This window comes from Rhinopithecus roxellana, chromosome 5 (genome assembly GCF_007565055.1).
Source record: "Rhinopithecus roxellana isolate Shanxi Qingling chromosome 5, ASM756505v1, whole genome shotgun sequence".
NCBI classification, from domain to species: domain Eukaryota; kingdom Metazoa; phylum Chordata; class Mammalia; order Primates; family Cercopithecidae; genus Rhinopithecus; species Rhinopithecus roxellana.
The window spans coordinates 83,972,415-83,990,446 of NC_044553.1; the positions used below are offsets into that span (position 1 = coordinate 83,972,415).

Sequence of the window (18,032 nt, forward strand, 5' to 3'; positions counted from 1 at the left end):
GACCAGGCCCAGCAGGGACACCCCTCAGCCCCCCACCAAAGTCTTTGAAGGATTATCATGCAGTGTAAGGACTAGGACCTCTGGCTGACTCCGAAGGGCAGAACCAGACCCAGAATTGGTACTCTGTGGGTAGGTGGACTCTGGATAACAGGAAGAGCCTTGGGAAATGGAACCGGGGCTCTGGGAGGGTCATGAGTGTCGTGTCCCTGAAGGTGTGCACATGGAGGCTGGAGACAAGGAACTTCCACACATCAGGGAGAGGTTGGAGCACATCCTTAAGGTCTCCCTTATGATACTTGGTTCTAGAATGCCTAGACTTCATGGAACTGGGACTTGGCCTGGGTGAGTGGTTGGAATGTAGTTAACCAGGGGAAAGAACTCAAAAAGAATTTTGTATTTGAAGGTCTTTGGGCAGGTAGAGCCTGAGGGTTTGGGTGCTGTGAGCGTGGAGGTGGTCTCAGTGAGGTAGCATGTGTCTTTAGGATGGAAGGGGCCATGGGTGCCCTACCACAGCATTGGTCTGGGAGATGGTGGCCCCTGGGGTTCTAGTTTCTGTCACATGGAATTTCTGCAGCATTCATTCTGCCATCTGAATACTGAACAGATAACAGTGTCTCTGGAGGGAGAAGAAGGGAGAAACAGGTTCCCAGTAAGCAGGGGATGCGAGCAGCTTCATAGCTCGCCGTAGACCAGGAAGGGCAGACGCTGTTAATCTGTCATCAAGATTTTTCCCACGAAGCCCAGTTGTGACCTTGGGACCCTCCCTTTGGGCCCAACCTTCCAAGCAGTCCCTGTCACAAAGCTGCTTGCGAGATGCGGCATCCTTGCTGCAAGTGTTGAGAAGCCGGAGGCCTGGAATACAGGACCTGCCATGCCAGGGAAGGGGAAGGAGAGTGCATGGGATGGGAGTCAGGTGGGAACTGGGGCTGGGCATACATGGGCTGCTAATTAAGCACACTCTACTCTCTGTGCTTGTGCTTGGCACCTCTGTTTTCTGGAGTGAAACTATGTCTTTGGTGTAAATGAGAATTCAGTAAGCAAAATTCTCTGGGGAGTTTCTGGGGAAGGAGAAGAGGATAAGTAGGCAAGACCCAAGAAAGAAGCCACTTGCCTCTCTCTCAGTCCCTCCAGAAAGGCTCCAAGATGGCAGATCTGCAGGCACTGAGGTCAGGGCCAGCGGGAGTCCCTGAAGTTTGGCCGTGACAGAGTGGGGCAGCATGTGGGGGACCAGGGGAGGGCTAGCATTGCAGTCCCACTCCTAGGAAGGCCAAACCATAGGACTACCGCCAGAGCTTTTTTCTAGGCTTAAAAATTTTTTCCCTTATATTTTAAACACTGTTTATGAAATTTTTTACCTGCTTTTCCTGTTTCCCATGTTGAATAATATTTCTAAGTTATTAAGCACTCATGATATAATCGTTAATGGTTGCATTCATTGTCTTTTTTGTTTTGTTTTGTTTTTGCGACGAGTCTTGCTCTGTTGCTCAGGCTAGAGTGCAGTGGCACGCTCAGCTCACTGCAACCTCCCCCTCCCGGATTCAAGTTATTCTTCTGCCTCAGCCCCATGAGTAGCTGGGATTACAGGCACGTGCCACCACATCTGCCTAATTTCTGTTTTAGTAGAGACAGGGTTTCACCATGTTGGCCAGGCTGGTCTTGAACTCCTGACCTCAAGTGATCTGTCCCACCTTGGCCTCCCAAAGTGTTGGGATTACAGGTGTGAGCCACTGCGCCTGGCCTCATCATCTGTTTGTTGTACTTCATCCCAGGCCTGGGCCCTGCCCTGGAAGACTGAGGCCCATTGTGTTCTCAGGGGGCCCAGGCCTGTGTTAGCTCTGCCCATTCCCCCACTTGTGGTTAGTGTTTGTTCACTCATTCATTCACTCAGCAGATGCTGATGGGGGCTTTCCCTGTGCCAGGCTTCATACTGGACTCTAAGCAATGATGCAAAATAGGAAGTATTCTTACCCTCATGGGGCTTACGTTCTAGAGGGGAAAGAGAAAATATGCATGTACACCTACCAGATGGAGAAAACCAAAGCAGGGAGGAACTTGGGTGGTCAAGGGAGGTGTCCATGAGAAGGGGGTATGTGAGTGAAACTGGCAGGAGGTAGGGACAAGCCATGTAGGTATCTAGGGAGGGGGAGCTGCAGGGGGGCCTGAGCAGGGGGGGAGGGGAAGAAAGAGCAGGGGGAAGAAGGGGAACCAGAGGCCCAGGCAGCCAGACCACAAGGGCCTTGCTGGCCACTGGCTTTGACTCTCAGGGAGGTGGGAAGCTGTGGAGGTTTTAGCAGAGGGCGATATGGGGTCTGGGGATTTACTTGGTCATTCTGTGTACTGTGTACATTTGCGAGGTTTCTAGTACGGGGCTGTGGTAAATAGCCTTGCAGCAAGTGCATTCATACAGGAACCTTACTCTGCGTTTCCTTTCATTGGCTAGGGATAGATTCCTGGAGATAGAATTTTATTGCCAAAAAGTTGAGCAACTTTAAGATGCCTACTCCTTGTGGCCAAATTATTTCCCAGATTAATTGATTAATTTCCCAGAAATTATTATTATTGTTTTTAAACCAATTTACACTTCTAATGTGGTAGCCTTGCTGACATCAAGGCATGTGGTTTTTCAGCTTTGGGTTTTTTGTTTGTTTGTTTGTTTTTGTTTTTAAGAGACAGGGTCTTGACTTGCCATGCAGGTTGGAGTGCAGTGGTGCTGTCACAGCTCACTGCAGCCTTGAGCTCCTGGGCTCAACCCCAGTCCTCCTGCCTCAGCCTCCCAAGAAGCTAGGACTACAGGTGTGCACCACTGCACCTGCCTAATTTTTTCATTTTTTTGTAGAGACAAGATCTCCTATGTTGCCCAGGCTGGTCTTGAACTCCTGGACTTAAGCGATCTTCCTACCTTGGCCTCCCAAAGTGCTAGGATTACAGGCATGAGCTACTTCACCCAGCCTAACTTTGTTTTTTAAGTTTGCTAATTTAATAGCATGGGAAGATTATCTTATTTCTTTGATTATAAGTGAGATTGAACATTCTTATGAATTGATTATTTGTATTTCATGTTTTATGATTTTTTGTCTTTTGCCTATTTATTGAGAGTTTAGTATTTTTTGTTTTTTCAATTTAGATGAACTCTTTAAACCATTAGAAATCACAAATGAAAGTGCTTTTTAAAAAAATATCAAAGCTTTATGAGCCGATTCCTTTACTTTTTTGTTTTATCTTATTTTTTTTGAGAGAGGGTCTCACTTTGTTGCCCAGGGTGGAGTACAGTAGCACGATCACAGCTCACTGCAGCCTCTGCCTTGGCTCAAGCAATCCTCCCACTTAAGTCTGAATAGCTGGGACTACAGGCACTACCATGCCTATTTAATTTTTGTATTTTTGTAGAGATGGGGTTTTGTCATGTTGCCCAGGCTGGTCTTGAACACCTGGGTTCAAGCAATCCATCTGTCTTGGCCTCCCAAAGTGTTGGGAGTACAGACTTGAGCCACTGCCGGGACTATGAGCTGATTCTTAACGAGTAGTTCTGCCTCCCCACGATGTGGACTGCAGAATGCTGGCTGGCTGTGTTGCTTAGTAGCAAAAGGGGTTGCATGCTGCTACAGCTCTCTGTTTCTCCCCAACCCAAGTGCTTGGATGTGGGACTGTGCTCCGCTGGTGGCTGGGGCTATGGGAGGGGCATTTTTACTTCCCTGTTTGCAAGAAGGGTTACATCCTATTCCATGTCCAAAGTGGACACTTCTTCCTTTGCTCAGCATCCCATGCAGACTCAGTGGGTTACCTGCTCCCCTGGGAGGTGGCTGTGGCCAAGCACTGCTCCATGGACTACACCCTGCTGGTCATGCAGCAGCATACGGTTTTGCCCTCACTTTCGGGAAAGGGGCTAAGATGTCAGTATACTGTCCTTAATGGAAATCCACTCTTGTTTCAGGGGTTTGTGGGATGCAAATCCTAGTAGGGTCAGGACTCCCTGGAAATTGATCCTTCTCATGGTTCTGTTGGGTCTCCCCTAAAATTAATGTTGTAGGTAGGAAAAAATAAGATATTCTTTGGGTGCCTTACTCTTGACTGAGCGTATTTTACCATGGGCCAGATTACTATCTCCTGATCTGGAAGCAGGTGATGAGGGGGTGTGGAATGTACATTTGAGTATCACTTGTTCAACCACAAGACCATAAATTGCTCCATGTATTGGGCTCCTTAAAATAGGGCTTATTTATGTTGTGTTCCCTGCCATTAGGCCTGGTGCAGAAAAAAAGAGAAAATCTACTTCATAGAACTTCTAGATTCTAAAACTCTAAAAGGTGCTGCTTACACTAAATATAGTGGGTTATCTGTTAGCTGTGATCTTGAAGCTGTTGTTTGATTTATTTATTTATTTATTTATTTTTTATTTTTATTTTTATTTTTTTTATTTTTATTTTTTGAGACGGAGTCTCGCTCTGTCGCCCGGGCTGGAGTGCAGTGGCCAGTTCTCAGCTCACTGCAAGCTCCGCCTCCCGGGTTTATGCCATTCTCCTGCCTCAGCCTCCCAGTAGCTGGGACTACAGGCGCCTGCCACCTCGCCCGGCTAGTTTTTTTTTTGTATTTTTTAGTAGAGACAGGGTTTCACCGTGTTAGCCAGGATGGTCTCGATCTCCTGACCTCGTGATCCGCCCGTCTCGGCCTCCCAAAGTGCTGGGATTACAGGCTTGAGCCACCGCGCCCGGCTGATTTTTTTTTTTAAATCTGTTTTAATACCCAAACTAATGGCATTGTGAGGTTGAGTCAGTGGATGGTTCAAAATGGCAATTTACAAAACTTTAAGTTTGTGACTTTCTCTTGATTCCACTGGTTTTTCCACATGTGGGTGGCTATTTTGAGAGCTGTGATTGCCCAGACAGCCCCAGCTCACAGAATTGCCAGAACATTTGTGATTGTTTAGAAATCCTCTCCTCTTCCTCATCAACTGGGAACACAGATCAGGATTTCAAATGCCCCCTTCTGTGTGGCCTTCCCTGATGTACCCACTGTCTCCAATTAGGATTGATTACACTTTTTTTTTGGTGCCCTAAATAGACTTCTCTTCCAGCACCTGTCACAGTTTATGCATTAACTTTAAGAAACATCCAGGCCAGACATGGTAGCTCATGCCTGTAATTCCAGCACTTTGGAAGGCTAAGGTGGGAGGATCATTTGAACCCAGGAGTTTGAGACCAGCCTGAGCAATATTGTAAGACCCTGTCTCTACAAAAAATGAAAAAATTAGCTGAGTGTGATGGCCTATCTGTAGTCCCAGCTACCCAAGAAGCTGAGATGGGAGGATTGCTTGAGCCCAGGATTTGGAGGCTGCAGTGAGCCATGATTGCACCACTGCAGTCTAGCTTGGGTGACAGAGTGAAAACCCTGTCTCAAAAACAAACAAGCAAAAATCCGGTTTCCCTCTAGAAGTAGAGCTCTGGAGTCTGATTCCTAGTGTGGGGCATGGAGTGCTGTGGGTGCTGAGGGAGTGTTAATTCTGTCCCCGCCGAGGCCCTTTCTGATGCGTGGTGCTGCTGTTTCTGTAGAAATCGTGGATGGGAATGTGAAGATGACCCTGGGCATGATCTGGACCATCATCCTGCGCTTTGCCATCCAGGACATCTCCGTGGAAGGTGGGTTTCCGCTTTGTTCCATCCTGCCATCACCACCCCATCTCCCTCCCTGGGCTTAGCCTGGAGAACTCCCGCACCCAGGGCAATGGACGTTCATCAGGGGCCGTGTCCTAGGCTTTTTGCTCATTTATTGGGCATCAGCCCTCTCTTCCAGTCAATGTAGAAAAAAGAACTATTTGCCATTCTGATTCTCATAGGCGTGTTGGCCCCAGGGAAACTCCCCACTTTGGGAAAGCCCAAGGCTGCCATGGGGAAGTATATTGGAAAACCCACCTGGCTCTTGGGCCTTTCATCTGAAAGGGTGGGGAAAGTGCCAGGAGGGTCGCTAACCCCGTCCTCTACTCTGCTCCCCTAGCACCCTCTAGTGGCCACTTCACAGATCTACAAGGGCTGTCGTGGTCTGGAGAAGTGATCTCTACATTTGGTTCCATACTCGGGCAGTTTTTGAGCTTTATGTCTGCTATGCATGTATTTATCTTGCATAATATTTGTGTATTGCTGTGCATATGATAAAACACACATACTGAAACAAACTTTTACAAGATGAGATGGAGATAATATTTTAAAATGTTTTAATGGCATAGACATAAACATTTTTAATCAAAGGAATTTCTTAATAAAAACAACGTGGATTCAATTCAGTTGCTTTGTGATGGAGATGTTGGTTTATACAGCAATGCAGGGGTCCCAGTTCGGTTTATGGGTACTTGGTATTTAGGGTTGAAGTGGTTGGAAAGAGGGTCATAGTAGTCACCTGGGGTGTGGTTCTTGTTAATGACAGTGGATGTAAATCTATTTCTCAAATAGCCTTCTTGATGATTTTGATTCTTTTGGGTGGACTTCCTGTCAGCTCTGAAGTCATCATTGTGTTACTCTTGTGATTTAGCTGACAAAGAGCTTAAGCTAAGTAGAAGCACTAGCTTTGCCAATTTTTAAATTGTCTGCTTTTGCTTAGGTGGTTATGGTCTTTGTAGGAACCCTTGAATGTCATTTTAAAGTCCATTTTGTGCATTGAAAATAAATGAGATCACTCATGAACCCAGTCCACTGAGTACCTTAACCTTCAATTCACAGGCATGAACACAGGAGTATATTAGTCAGTTTTCATGCTGCTGGTAAAGACATACCCGAGACTGGGTAGTATATAAAGAAAAAGAGGTGTAATGAACTCACAGTTCCACATGGCTGGGGAGGCCTCACAATCATGGTGGAAGGCAAGGAAGAGCAAAGGGACCTTTTACATGGCAGCGGGCAGAGAATGAGAGCCAAGTGAAAGAGGTTTCCCCTTAGAAAACCATCAGATCTCGTGAGACTTATTCACGACCACGAGAACAGTATGGGAGGAACCACGCCCACGACTCAATGATCTCCCACTGGGTCCCTCCCACAACACATGGGAATTATGGGAGCTACAATTCAAGATGAGATTTGGGTGGGGACACAGCCAAAGCATATTGGGGGGTAGTGTGGTTTACAGTCTTTCTTCTGTGCTGGGAGCTCCATGAGCCCCCTCAGTTGCCTGCCTAACCTCACAGACACGTGGTTCCTTCACACACAGAGGGCAGCGGTATTGAAGTAAATATAGGGAGACCTTATTTTTTATTTATTTTTTATTTTTTAGATTAAAAACAAAATCTGTCTAGGAGTCCTAATGCTTTCTTCTCACTCAGCTATGTGCACCCTCAGGCTGTGGGATCCCCTGTCTGGAGACCCCTGGATGTGTAGATTTCTCAGATCGATCAAACCTTCCTCCTCAACCTGATAGAGGTTGCTGACTTATTTTGTATCATTACCATTTCTTTTTTTTTTTTTTTTTTTTTTGAGACGGAGTCTCCCTCTGTCGCCCAGGCTGGAGTGCAGTGGCCGGATCTCAGCTCACTGCAAGCTCCGCCCCCTGGGTTTACGCCATTCTCCGGCCTCAGCCTCCGGAGTAGCTGGGACTACAGGCGCCCGCCACCTCGCCCGACTCGTTTTTTGTATTTTTTAGTAGAGACGGGGTTTCACCGTGTTAGCCAGGATGGTCTTGATCTCCTGACCTCGTGATCCGCCTGTCTCGGCCTCCCAAAGTGCTGGGATTACAGGCTTGAGCCACCGCGCCCGGCCTACCATTTCTTTGAATAAAAGGAGTAGGGGGAGATAATTCTTGAAGTTGGAAAAACTGTTGTCTCAGAATTTATATGTATAGCACAACTAGCTCTGAAAAGCTTCCCAGCTTGCTTTTTCTGTTTCTCAAATAACTTCTCAAACTTTGTCAAGGGAATAGACTTGATGGCCAGGGCTCCTCCTTCAGCCCTCTGAAGGAGGGTTGGCATCAAGGGGTCACAGTGGGGCCTCCATCAGCTGGCATCCCTTCCTCCACCGAGTCAGCCCTCTGACCTCGCTGCCCGTCCCCTTCCCCACAGAGACTTCAGCCAAGGAAGGGCTGCTCCTGTGGTGTCAGAGAAAGACGGCCCCTTACAAAAACGTCAACATCCAGAACTTCCACATAAGGTGAGTGCTGGGGGCTGAGGGGCCTCGCAGAACCAGGCTGCCTCCCCCGGGAGCTCCCAGACCCCCCCTTGACTGGGTCAGTCTCAGCTTTAGAACAAAGTGGAGACTATTGGTGGAAGAAGTAGCTTTCCTTAGGAAGGGGGTGCCACCATCCCTCTGAATCCCCCCGTCTCTCTCCCTGCAGTGTCTTAGGGCTGCTGCCTGATATAACTTTGGTTGATGCTTTTGCTACTGGGGGCGTCCCCAAGGAAATTGTCCAGGAAGTCCCAGCCCAGGGCTCTGGAACAGCAGACTAGGGCCGTGGGCCTTGGTTGGGGGTAGGGCTGGATATGGCAGGTTTATCTCAACCTGCCAACCCTGCCACAAAGTCTTGACCCCAGTGCCTGGGATTGTGGCAGGAACAAATGTCCCTTCCCATCCTGTCTTCTAACTTCTGCTCCAGAAAGCTCTGTGTTCATCTCTCTGGAGTCCAGGAGGCCCCTGCTTTGCCCTGGTTAGTGCTTGGCTTCCCGTTTGTTCAGCCTCATTTACCAGCCTACCCCTTCTTCTCTCTCCCCGGGCAGTTGGAAGGATGGCCTCGGTTTCTGTGCCTTGATCCACCGACACCGGCCTGAGCTGATTGACTACGGGAAGCTGCGGAAGGTATGTGTGCCCACCTGACCTCCCACTTTGGGTCCCTGGCAGGTGGGGTAGGAAAAGAGCAGGACTAGGACCCTTTCTGTGACAGTCCATGGTCCAACCTGAGCGGGGTTGGCCTCTTAGAATAGCCAGACAGAGCTCCAACTGAAAGTGAAGAGAAAAACACCTTCCCTGTTAGGGCAACTTCATTAGCCTTGTGCGTGGTGTGTGTGTTCTTGCACACGTACACAGCCCACCAGGAAAAATATCACAGCTGTGGCAGCAGCTTTGTCAGGGATGGAATGGTACATAACGTTTCTCCTTTCTGTTTTTCCGGGACTTGTAAAGAGGAGACACATATTCTAAGAGACAGTTCATCCCCGCCTTGTCCTTGACTTCCTGTGCAGTCCTGGGCAGCTTATCCTATCCATGGATTTGGTTTCCTTTATTGCTGAAGTTTGGCTGGGGGATTTTCTTTTGGTTTCACTCCCGCCTTCAGCATGAAGCTGCAGTGATTTTTCTTGAGTAGATGTGTGGAGTGGGGACAGATGTGGGAGTGGGAGCTGTGTTTCTAGCCTCATGGTGGTTCTCAGTGTCTGAGCTGGTTGGATGACACTGCCCTGGACCTTGGAGAAACCTGTCCTGGACCCTCTGACCACACTCTCCAGGTTTCCTCCTGGACCCTCTGACCATACTCTGCAAGTTCCCTCCTGGACCCTCTAAACACACTGTCCAGGTTCCCTCCTGGACCCTCTGACCATACTCTCCAAGTTCCCTCTTGGTCCATCTTGGTGCCAAGAGGCCGCAATGGCATGGCCATCCCGGGAAAGGCCCTTCCCAAGGCCCCAGTTGGTGACCTGGAGTTGGGGTTGGAATGTCGCCTATCTGTGCTCAAATCTCTTGGCAAGGGAGGCTTCAAGGAGCGGCTGGACTTGTGTGTCTCTACTTCACCTTGACGCTGGAGAACACAGTGTTCAGTGTAGCTCTTGTCTTGCCTGGGCCTCCAGGAAGGGCGTCTTGCTTCTCAGTGGCCAGAAGAGGTCTAGTATTGCTGGGGCAGGAGCTGCTGTGCAACTCGTGGTGGTGGCAGGTCCTTTGCTGCGGGCGGGTGGATAGCAAGCTGCCAAAAAGGATCTTGAGGGAGGGAAGGAGCAGATTCCTACTTGCTTCCCTGTACTGCACCGCGCCTCCGCCAGCCCCACACACACTGCCCCGTCACCTGAAGCTTGGGGCTGAGGCCTCTGTCCACTGGGAGGGCCCATCTGCTGAAGGAGAGGAGCCACAGCAGGGGCCAGCCCTTCCCCAGCTAACCTCCTGGGGGCAGAGGATCCTTGGCCTACTTCCTCAGCTGCTTTGCAAGGAAAAAAAAAAAAGAGAGAAACTTCCTGTCCTGCTGGGAAGCTGTGTGGCCAAATCAAACGTGGCCAAGGGGGTATATCCTAGAGGTGGCAGTTTTCTCTTTTGAAGGCATCATCACCACTTCCTATTCAGCTGATGGGCTTTGATGACAGGTGTGCACGTATCTCTGTCCCCGCTTGAGTATGCTGGGGTGTCAGTGGCCAGTTCATCCACAGCTGTTGGACATCCCCACATAAAAGGGTCTGTGCTGACCGTGGCTCTGGAGCCCCCTCCCTTACTCTGAAGAATTTGGAAGCATCAGCCATTTGGGAGGTGAAAGTCCAGGGGTTCGTTCTGATACCCAGTTAGCGCCCTCCCACACACTATCCCTCTCTGTCTTTTTATTTATCTCTGCCAATTTCTCCCTGTTTTGCTGTCTCTGTCTCCCCTTCTGTTTTTATTTATTTATTTATTTATTTATTTATTTATTTATTTATTTATTTATTTATTTTTGAGACGGAGTTTCACTATTGTCGCCCAGGCTGGAGTACAATGGCGTGATCTCTACTCACTGCAACCTCTGCCTCCCGGGTTCAGGTGATTCTCCTGCTTCAGCCTCCTGAGTAGCTGGGATTACAGGCGCGCACCACCATGCCCAGCTAATTTTGTATTTTGAATAGAGATGGGGTTTTGCCATGTTGGTTAGGCTGGTCTCGAACTCATGACCTCAGGTGATCCACCCGTCTTGGCCTCCCAAAGTGCTGGGATTATAGGTGTGAGCCACCATGCCCAGCCTTTTTTTTTTTTTTTTTTTTTGAGACATAGTCTTGCTGTGTTGCCCAGGCAAGAGTGCAATGGTGGAATCTCAGCTCACTGCAACCTCTGCCTCCCAGGTTCCAGCGATTCTCCTGCCTCAGCCTCCCGAGTAGCTAGGATTACAGGCACCCACCACCATGCCCAGCTAATTTTTGTATTTTTAGTAGAGACGGGGTTTCACCATATTGGCCGGCTGGTCTTGAACTCCTGACCTCAGGTGATCTGCCTGCCTTGGGCTCCCAAAGTGTTGAGATTACAGGTGTGAGCCACCGCGCCTGGCCCCCTTCTGTTTTTTAATTGTAATTTTTTTGTAGAGATGAAGTCCCACTGTATTGCCCAGGCTGATCTTGAACTTCTGGTCTCAGTGTGACCCTCCTGCCTCAGCCTCCCAAGTAGCTGGGATTACAGTCACAGCCACCACACCTGGCTTCCACTCTTTTTTTTTTTTGGAGATGGAGTCTCGCTCTGTCGCCCAGGTTGGAGTGCAGTGGCGCAATCTCGGCTCACTGCAAGCTCGGCCTCACGGGTTTATGCCGTTGTCCTGCCTCAGCCTCCCGAGTAGCTGGGACTACAGGGGCCCACCACCACGCCTGGCTAATTTTTTCTGTTTTTTAGTAGAGACGGGGTTTCACTGTGTTAGCCAGGATGGTGTCGATCTCCTGACATCGTGATCCACCCGCCTCGGCCTCCCAAAGTGCTGGGATTACAGGCGTGAGCCACCAAGCCCGGCCTGCTTCCACTCTTTTTAATTCAGTATCATCATCAGTAAAATCCAGCCCAAATCCTAGCACACACCTGGGCCCAGCGAACCAGGAACACCCTTCCAGAGAACAAGGAGGTTGCAAGACCAGCTGGTGCTGAGGAATAGGGAGAGAGGGCTGAGGGGCTCCGACTGGGAGGCTCTTCCTTCCTGCAGCAGCCATGGGTGGGCATGGGGCCCTGGGGGCCCTGGGACTCACGTGGGGTGGGTGTGTGTGTACCTGGACCTGAGCACTGGCAGCTGCTGCTCAAGGCCCTGGATGGGAATGACCTGGACTACTTGGCAGTGTTCACCCTCCTGGCTGCTGTTGGAGACTTTCCCAGAAGGACCCCACCTTCTCTGTTTAGAACAATTTCCTCCTGAAAACATCCTGGATGATGTATTTATCTTTTTCTTACCCTATACTTCTCCCTTTAGCAAACAGGGAAACTGAGTCCTGGGCCGACACAACCAGCTTGCTCTAGGTTAGTCTGGGGAACCAAGAATGGAGAAGGGCCCAGCCAGAAACTCTTCCACTAAGGTTTTTTACCCCTGCATTAAAAACTTATAAAACAGCTTGTGGTAAAATATACGAAACAAAATTTACCACTTTAAACATTTTTAAATATACTTACTGTTCAGGGGTATTCCATATACTCACATTATTGTACAACTGTTCCTACCATCCATCTCTAGAACTCTTTTCTTGCAAAACTGAGTCTGTACCCACTAAACGGTAACCCCCTTCCTTTCCTGCCCCTAGCCTCTGGCTGCTACCATTTTGCTTTCTGTCTGGGAACCTCATAAAAGTGAAGCCATATGGTGTTTGTCTTTTTTTTTTTTTTTTTTTTTTGAGGCGAGGTTTTACTCTGTTGCCCAGGCTGGAGTGCAGTGGCGTGATCTTGGCTCATTGCAACCTCTGCCTCCCAGGTTCAAGCAATTCTGCCTCAGCCTCCCTAGTAGCCGGGATGCACCACCACACCCAGCTAATTTTTCTATTTTTAGCAGGTGTTTTGTATTTAATTGCAGGTGTCATCATGTTGGCCAGGCTAGTCATGACCTCCTGACCTCAAACGATCCACCTGCCTCAGCCTCCCAAAGTACTGGGATTACAGGCATGAGCCAGTGCGCCCAGCCTGTGTCCTTTGTGTCTGGCTTATTTCACTTAGCATAACATTCTCAAAGTTCATCCATGTTGCAGTGTATGTCAGAATTTCCCTCCTTGCTAAGGCTGAATAATATTCCGTTGGGCTTGTGCCCACGTTCTGCTTATCTGTTCATCCATCTATGGGGACTGGGGTTGCTTCTACCTCCTGGTTACTGTGAATAATGCTGCTGTGGACAATGGAGGTATAAAAGTCTCTTTGAGAACCTGCTTTCAATTCTTTTGAGTATCTCCCCACAAGTGGAATTGTGGGACCATGTAATCCCATGTTTAATTTTTTGAGGAGCCACCATCCTGTTCTTACAGCAGCTGTACCATTTGACATTCCACCTACGTTTATGTTGCATTCATCGCGCAAGGATTACAGCTTCTCAACATCCTTGCCAATCCCTGCTAAGTGTTCTTGAGAAGGTAGCAGAAGCCAGAAGAGTCCAAAGCTGTGGCTATTTAAAGGAGCCTCCAAATTTCATGGAATGTGAGCACCAGAGGGGTCCTGCTCCGAATCTTGACTAGTCTAGAGTTTAGAGCTCCCTACTCCAACTCTTGAGTTATGGGTGGAAAAGCTAAGGTCAGGTTATCTACCCATGAGTCCCACTGGTGGGAGGCAGAGCTGAAACCAGAAGCCAGGATGGATGGTGAATAGGCCAGTGCCCTGCTCCTAGCACACATTTCTTAGGAACTCCTTCCTACTCCCAACTCAGGCTGCAGACTACTTCGCCCCATTTCCCTGACAATCTGAAGCTTGAAGGGGGAAAGAGAATGCTTTAAACCTCCAACCAGTGAGCCCCAGTGGTGAGACCAGCCTTCCACATCTGGAACTGTCCCCTGAGGATCGAGCTGGGGCTGGGAGAAAGTTGCTCTGCTCCCCAGTTTGGGTGGCCACCCAGTTGGGAGTAGCCAGTGACTTGCTGTGGCTCTCACTTTATCATCCCTTCCTCCTTTTCTCCCTCTAGGATGATCCACTCACAAATCTGAATACAGCTTTTGACGTGGCAGAGAAGTACCTGGATATCCCCAAGATGCTGGATGCCGAAGGTGAAAGTCGCTTTCCTTCTGTGTCTGTTGCCCATCCCCCCGTCACTCAGTGGCTAAGAAGGGGTGGACCCCAGCAGTCCAGGGCTGGACAGGAGCAGGGCCTGGTCTTCTGGGACTGCATTTGAGGAGCATGGGGATCACAGCCTCCTGGGGATTCTGCCATCGTTCCCTGAGCTTTGGAGGGAGAGGTGTTAGCTGATTCTGCAAAGGGCTTAGGGGCTGTTCTTGCATCGATTGCCTGAGGATGGTTCTCGTCTTTGCCTTGGAGTCAGGGTAGCAGGTGATGGGGTGCGGGGAAGTGTGCCCTTGTTGTCCGACACAGTTTGGGATGGGAAGTTTCTCTTGCTGAGAGGTGCACTGTCCTAACCCTCTGAGCCTTGGGTGGTCTCTGGACGGCTGAGCTTAGCATCTCCTTATGCCCCAGCTATGACTGGAGCTGACTGGGCATGGTGTTTGCTCTCATCTGTAACCCTGGCTTCCTTCTAGCATCTTCTGAGGAGGGTGCTAGAGAACTATGGCTTGGACTTTCTCAGTGGTCGAAGTGTCCAGTTCTGACCTTGCTGGGCAGATCCCAGCCAGAGGAAGTGGCTCCATGTGGGGTAGGGAAGGAAGGAGGGGGCCTAAGTTGAGTGTTGACTTTTATGTTCCTCACCAAGGCCTTGGTGTCCCAAATGCTGCTAACCAGGACACCTGGATGGGGACAGGTTCAGGGTTTGACACTAGAACATCCTTACCAAAGATTGGGCCTGGGGCTGGAAACCCAGCTCTTCCTGGCCGCTGACCCCGCCGTTGCCCCTCTCCCCATGCAGAACATCTTGGATGGGGTGAGCAGGGGCTGTAGGGGGAAGGGAGGCATCTGGGAGCATAGGGGCCTGTGGGTTCATGAAGCCCGGGCTGGCAGCTCCAGGCTGGGGTCAGGCTGGGTCTTCTTGTCCCATCTCTGTGCTTGCCCCTTGGGAGGAGCCTGACGCACCATGGCCACTTCCCTGTGTGCTCTCCTTGGTCCCACCTGCTCGGTGCTGAAGGGCTAGAAAAGGGTTATGGGGACAGGAAAAGACCACGGTGGGGTCCAGACTGCTCCCTGCCCTTCTGCCCCACCAGTGACTTTTTTTTTTTTTTTTTGAGACGGGGTCTCCCTGTATCACCCAGGCTGGAATGCTGTGGTGTGATCTCAGCTCACTGCAATCTCCACCTCCCAGGTTCAAGCGATTCTCCTGCCTCAGCCTCCCGAGTAGCTGGGATTACAGGCACCCACCAATGGCTAATTTTTATATTTTTAGTAGAGACGGGGGTTTCACCAAGTTGGCCAGGCTGGTCTCGAACTTCTGGCCTCAAGTGATCTGCCTGCCTTGGCCTCCCAAAGCCACCAGTAGCTTTTAAAATTTCAAAAATGTCATGAGGAAAGTTTTCAAACACATAAAAACCCAGGCAAAAGCAGAAAGAATAGCATGATGACCTTTCCTATTTCCATCATCCAGATAGAATGGCTACTGAGGTCTTGCCACACTTTGTTTTTTTCTTATTTCTTGGTTGGAGTATCTTAAAGCAATTCTGAGATATCACATCATTTTACTACTGCATGCTTCTGAATACATACCTTAAAAATAGAGTTATTTTCTTAGGCAACGATGAAGTTTTCACATTTAGCAAATTGATAATTCCATTTGATACCCAGTTCATAATGAAATTTCCATAATTACCTATGACATTTCTTTGAGGGTTGGTTTGTTTTAATCAAAATCTGAACAAGGTCCATGCTGCCATTCGGTTGTGTTTCTGACAGCTTTTCCCATGTCTAGGACTTCTCTCCCCCCTTTGACCCCTTTTATTCCTGCCATTGAACTTGTTACAGAAATGGGGCCACTGTCCTGTAGCAAGTTCCTTATCCTGGGTTTGTCTGCCTCTTTGGGGCTTCATTTCACGTGTTCCTCTACTTACATTCCCATAAGCGCAAGTTGATGCCAGAGGCTGGTTAGATTCGGGCTCCACATTTTGGCAAGAAGACTTGGTGGTGCTGTGTGCTTCTTTCTGCATCACATTGGGGGTGTATGGTGTTCTTGGAACCAGCTGGCTTTAACTCCAGATTTTTCTTGACAGACATCGTTGGAACTGCCCGACCGGATGAGAAAGCCATCATGACTTACGTGTCTAGCTTCTACCACGCCTTCTCTGGAGCCCAGAAGGTACCCGGGGCCCCCTGCTCCTTCCATGCCCAGCACACCTCCTGCTGGACCCCAAACTATGTCCTCCTGCCCGCCTCCACCTCTCCTGGTGACAGGTATCTGGATGGTCTGGTCTCTCAGACAGAGGCAGCCCCTGGTTCTGAAGTGGCGTGTTGTTCTTACCCGGCTCCTCTCCCACCCCACACCTCTCTCTCTCATCTTCTACTGTTAACAAGAAAATTGGGCAGCACCCCACTTTCTGGGACCCAGATGACTGGCTTAAGCAGGAAGGGCTGTGTGCATGAGGCAGCCCGGGAGGTTCTGGAAGGCTGGAAGGTAAACAGGAGCAGCCCTTCCATGCCCAGGTCTGTTGAAGCCACTGGCTCGACAGAGCAGCTGGAGTTCCCTTAGAAGGGCAATGCTGGGAGGCAACTCCAGTCTTCACTTACCCACTTGGCAAAGGCATCATAAAGCCCCACCTTTGTCCTGCTCATGGGCATGACTTAGCAGATCTGTCCTCAGCCCCTTTGGGCTCTAGTGCCTTCTCCTGTATCCTGCCTGGGACTCCCATGCGGCCATGCTGCACTCTGTGTTCTCAGACATAAGCAGAACCTCTGGGAGGAATGGAGAGGGGGTAGGCAGCTGTGAGCCCCTTCAAGTGTCCTGGCCCAGTTTTGCTCTGGGAGGCCTGAGGTTAAAGTTCAGTTGTGCAGGTTCCACACCACACAGGGGTACCGTTCATGCTGCGGACATTGAAGATTTGAAGGTTTTCATCACCAGGCTTAGGCAGCACACCCCCCCCCCCCCCGGCCCCAGACCTCCCTGGTAGGCAGGACCCTAGAGGAAGCACAACATCACCATGTCCACAGAACCTTCATGTCTCATGCAGATCTCCCACCCTCCACATGGCATCTGAGCGACCATCTGAAAATGCATGATGAGGCCGGGCGCGGTGGCTCACGCCTGTAATCCCAGCACTTTGGGAGGCCGAGGCGGGTGGATCACTTGAGGCCAGGAGTTCGAGACGAGTCTGGCCAACATGGTGAAACTCCTTCTCTACTAAAAAATACAAAAATTAGCCAGGTGTGGTGGCGTGCGCCTGTAATCCCAGCTTTTCAGGAGGCTGAGGCCGGAGAATCGCTTGAACCTGAGAGGCAGAGGTTGCAGTGAGCCAACATTGTGCCACTGCACTCCAGCCTGGGTGACAGAGTGAGACTCTGTCTCAAAAAACAAAACAAACAAAGCAAAAAAGCAACCACAAAACAAAAAAATGCATGATGGGAGCCCCTGCCCTCTCCCACCTCTCCTGTGCCATCCCTGCCTCAGACTCTGCTCACCTCCCACCCACTCCCTCCCCTGCGGTCTCATTTTTTCTCTTTCTGCTCATTCCTTCCTTTTCTGTCTGTCCGTCTGTCTTGTGTCCTCTTTCCGTCCACCATGGCTGTTTGGGTTTATTCTGTGCTGCTACCGCTGCCTACTTTCTCCTCTCAACCTCTTCTCCTTCTCTGTGCAGATGTGTAGGCACGCTAAGGCCGGATGGGAAGGCTGTGTGACCTAATGTTTCATGTCACGGCCACGCCTTCTCGGGTGCGCAGAAGGTGAGCTCTCCCTCGGCCTCCTCCACTCTCCCCTCTTGCCCATCTCTTCCGTCCTCCCTGGACACTCCAGCAGCAGGCCCTGGGATGGAAGGAGGGACTAGAGAAGCCCCTCCTTCTCTTGCAGGGGGACAGTACTCTGAACTTTGGCCAGGACACTTGAAGATGCCAGAGAACCCCAGCCTCTGAATGACCTCCTGTGTCTCTGTCCCTATGCCATGGGCATAGCGGATACTACAAGCAAGAAAGAAGCTTGTGGTCTCAGCTTCTTCCCTGCAGCCCGCATCAAGAGCCCTTATCCCAGGCAGCACAGCTCTTGGCAGTGCTTGCTATTTCCTTAAACATCCAGGACCTCTTCCCTCTTTCTCTCCCTCCTTCCTGCTTGAGCAAGGCCATCCTCGCAAATTTAGCCAGCAGCCAGAGCAGGGAGAGGTCTTCCTG

General features: G+C 50.0%; 1 protein-coding gene across 1 annotated transcript in view; it reads left to right on the top strand.

The window, feature by feature from the left end:
* The window catches only part of ACTN1 (actinin alpha 1), a 106,490-nt gene that overhangs the window by 62,566 nt on the left and 25,892 nt on the right, over positions 1–18,032 (top strand). Inside the window, 5 exon segments of the mRNA XM_030931528.1 lie at positions 5,547–5,633; positions 8,036–8,123; positions 8,687–8,765; positions 13,753–13,834; positions 15,932–16,017. Of these exon segments, the coding sequence (XP_030787388.1) occupies positions 5,547–5,633; positions 8,036–8,123; positions 8,687–8,765; positions 13,753–13,834; positions 15,932–16,017 (422 nt within the window).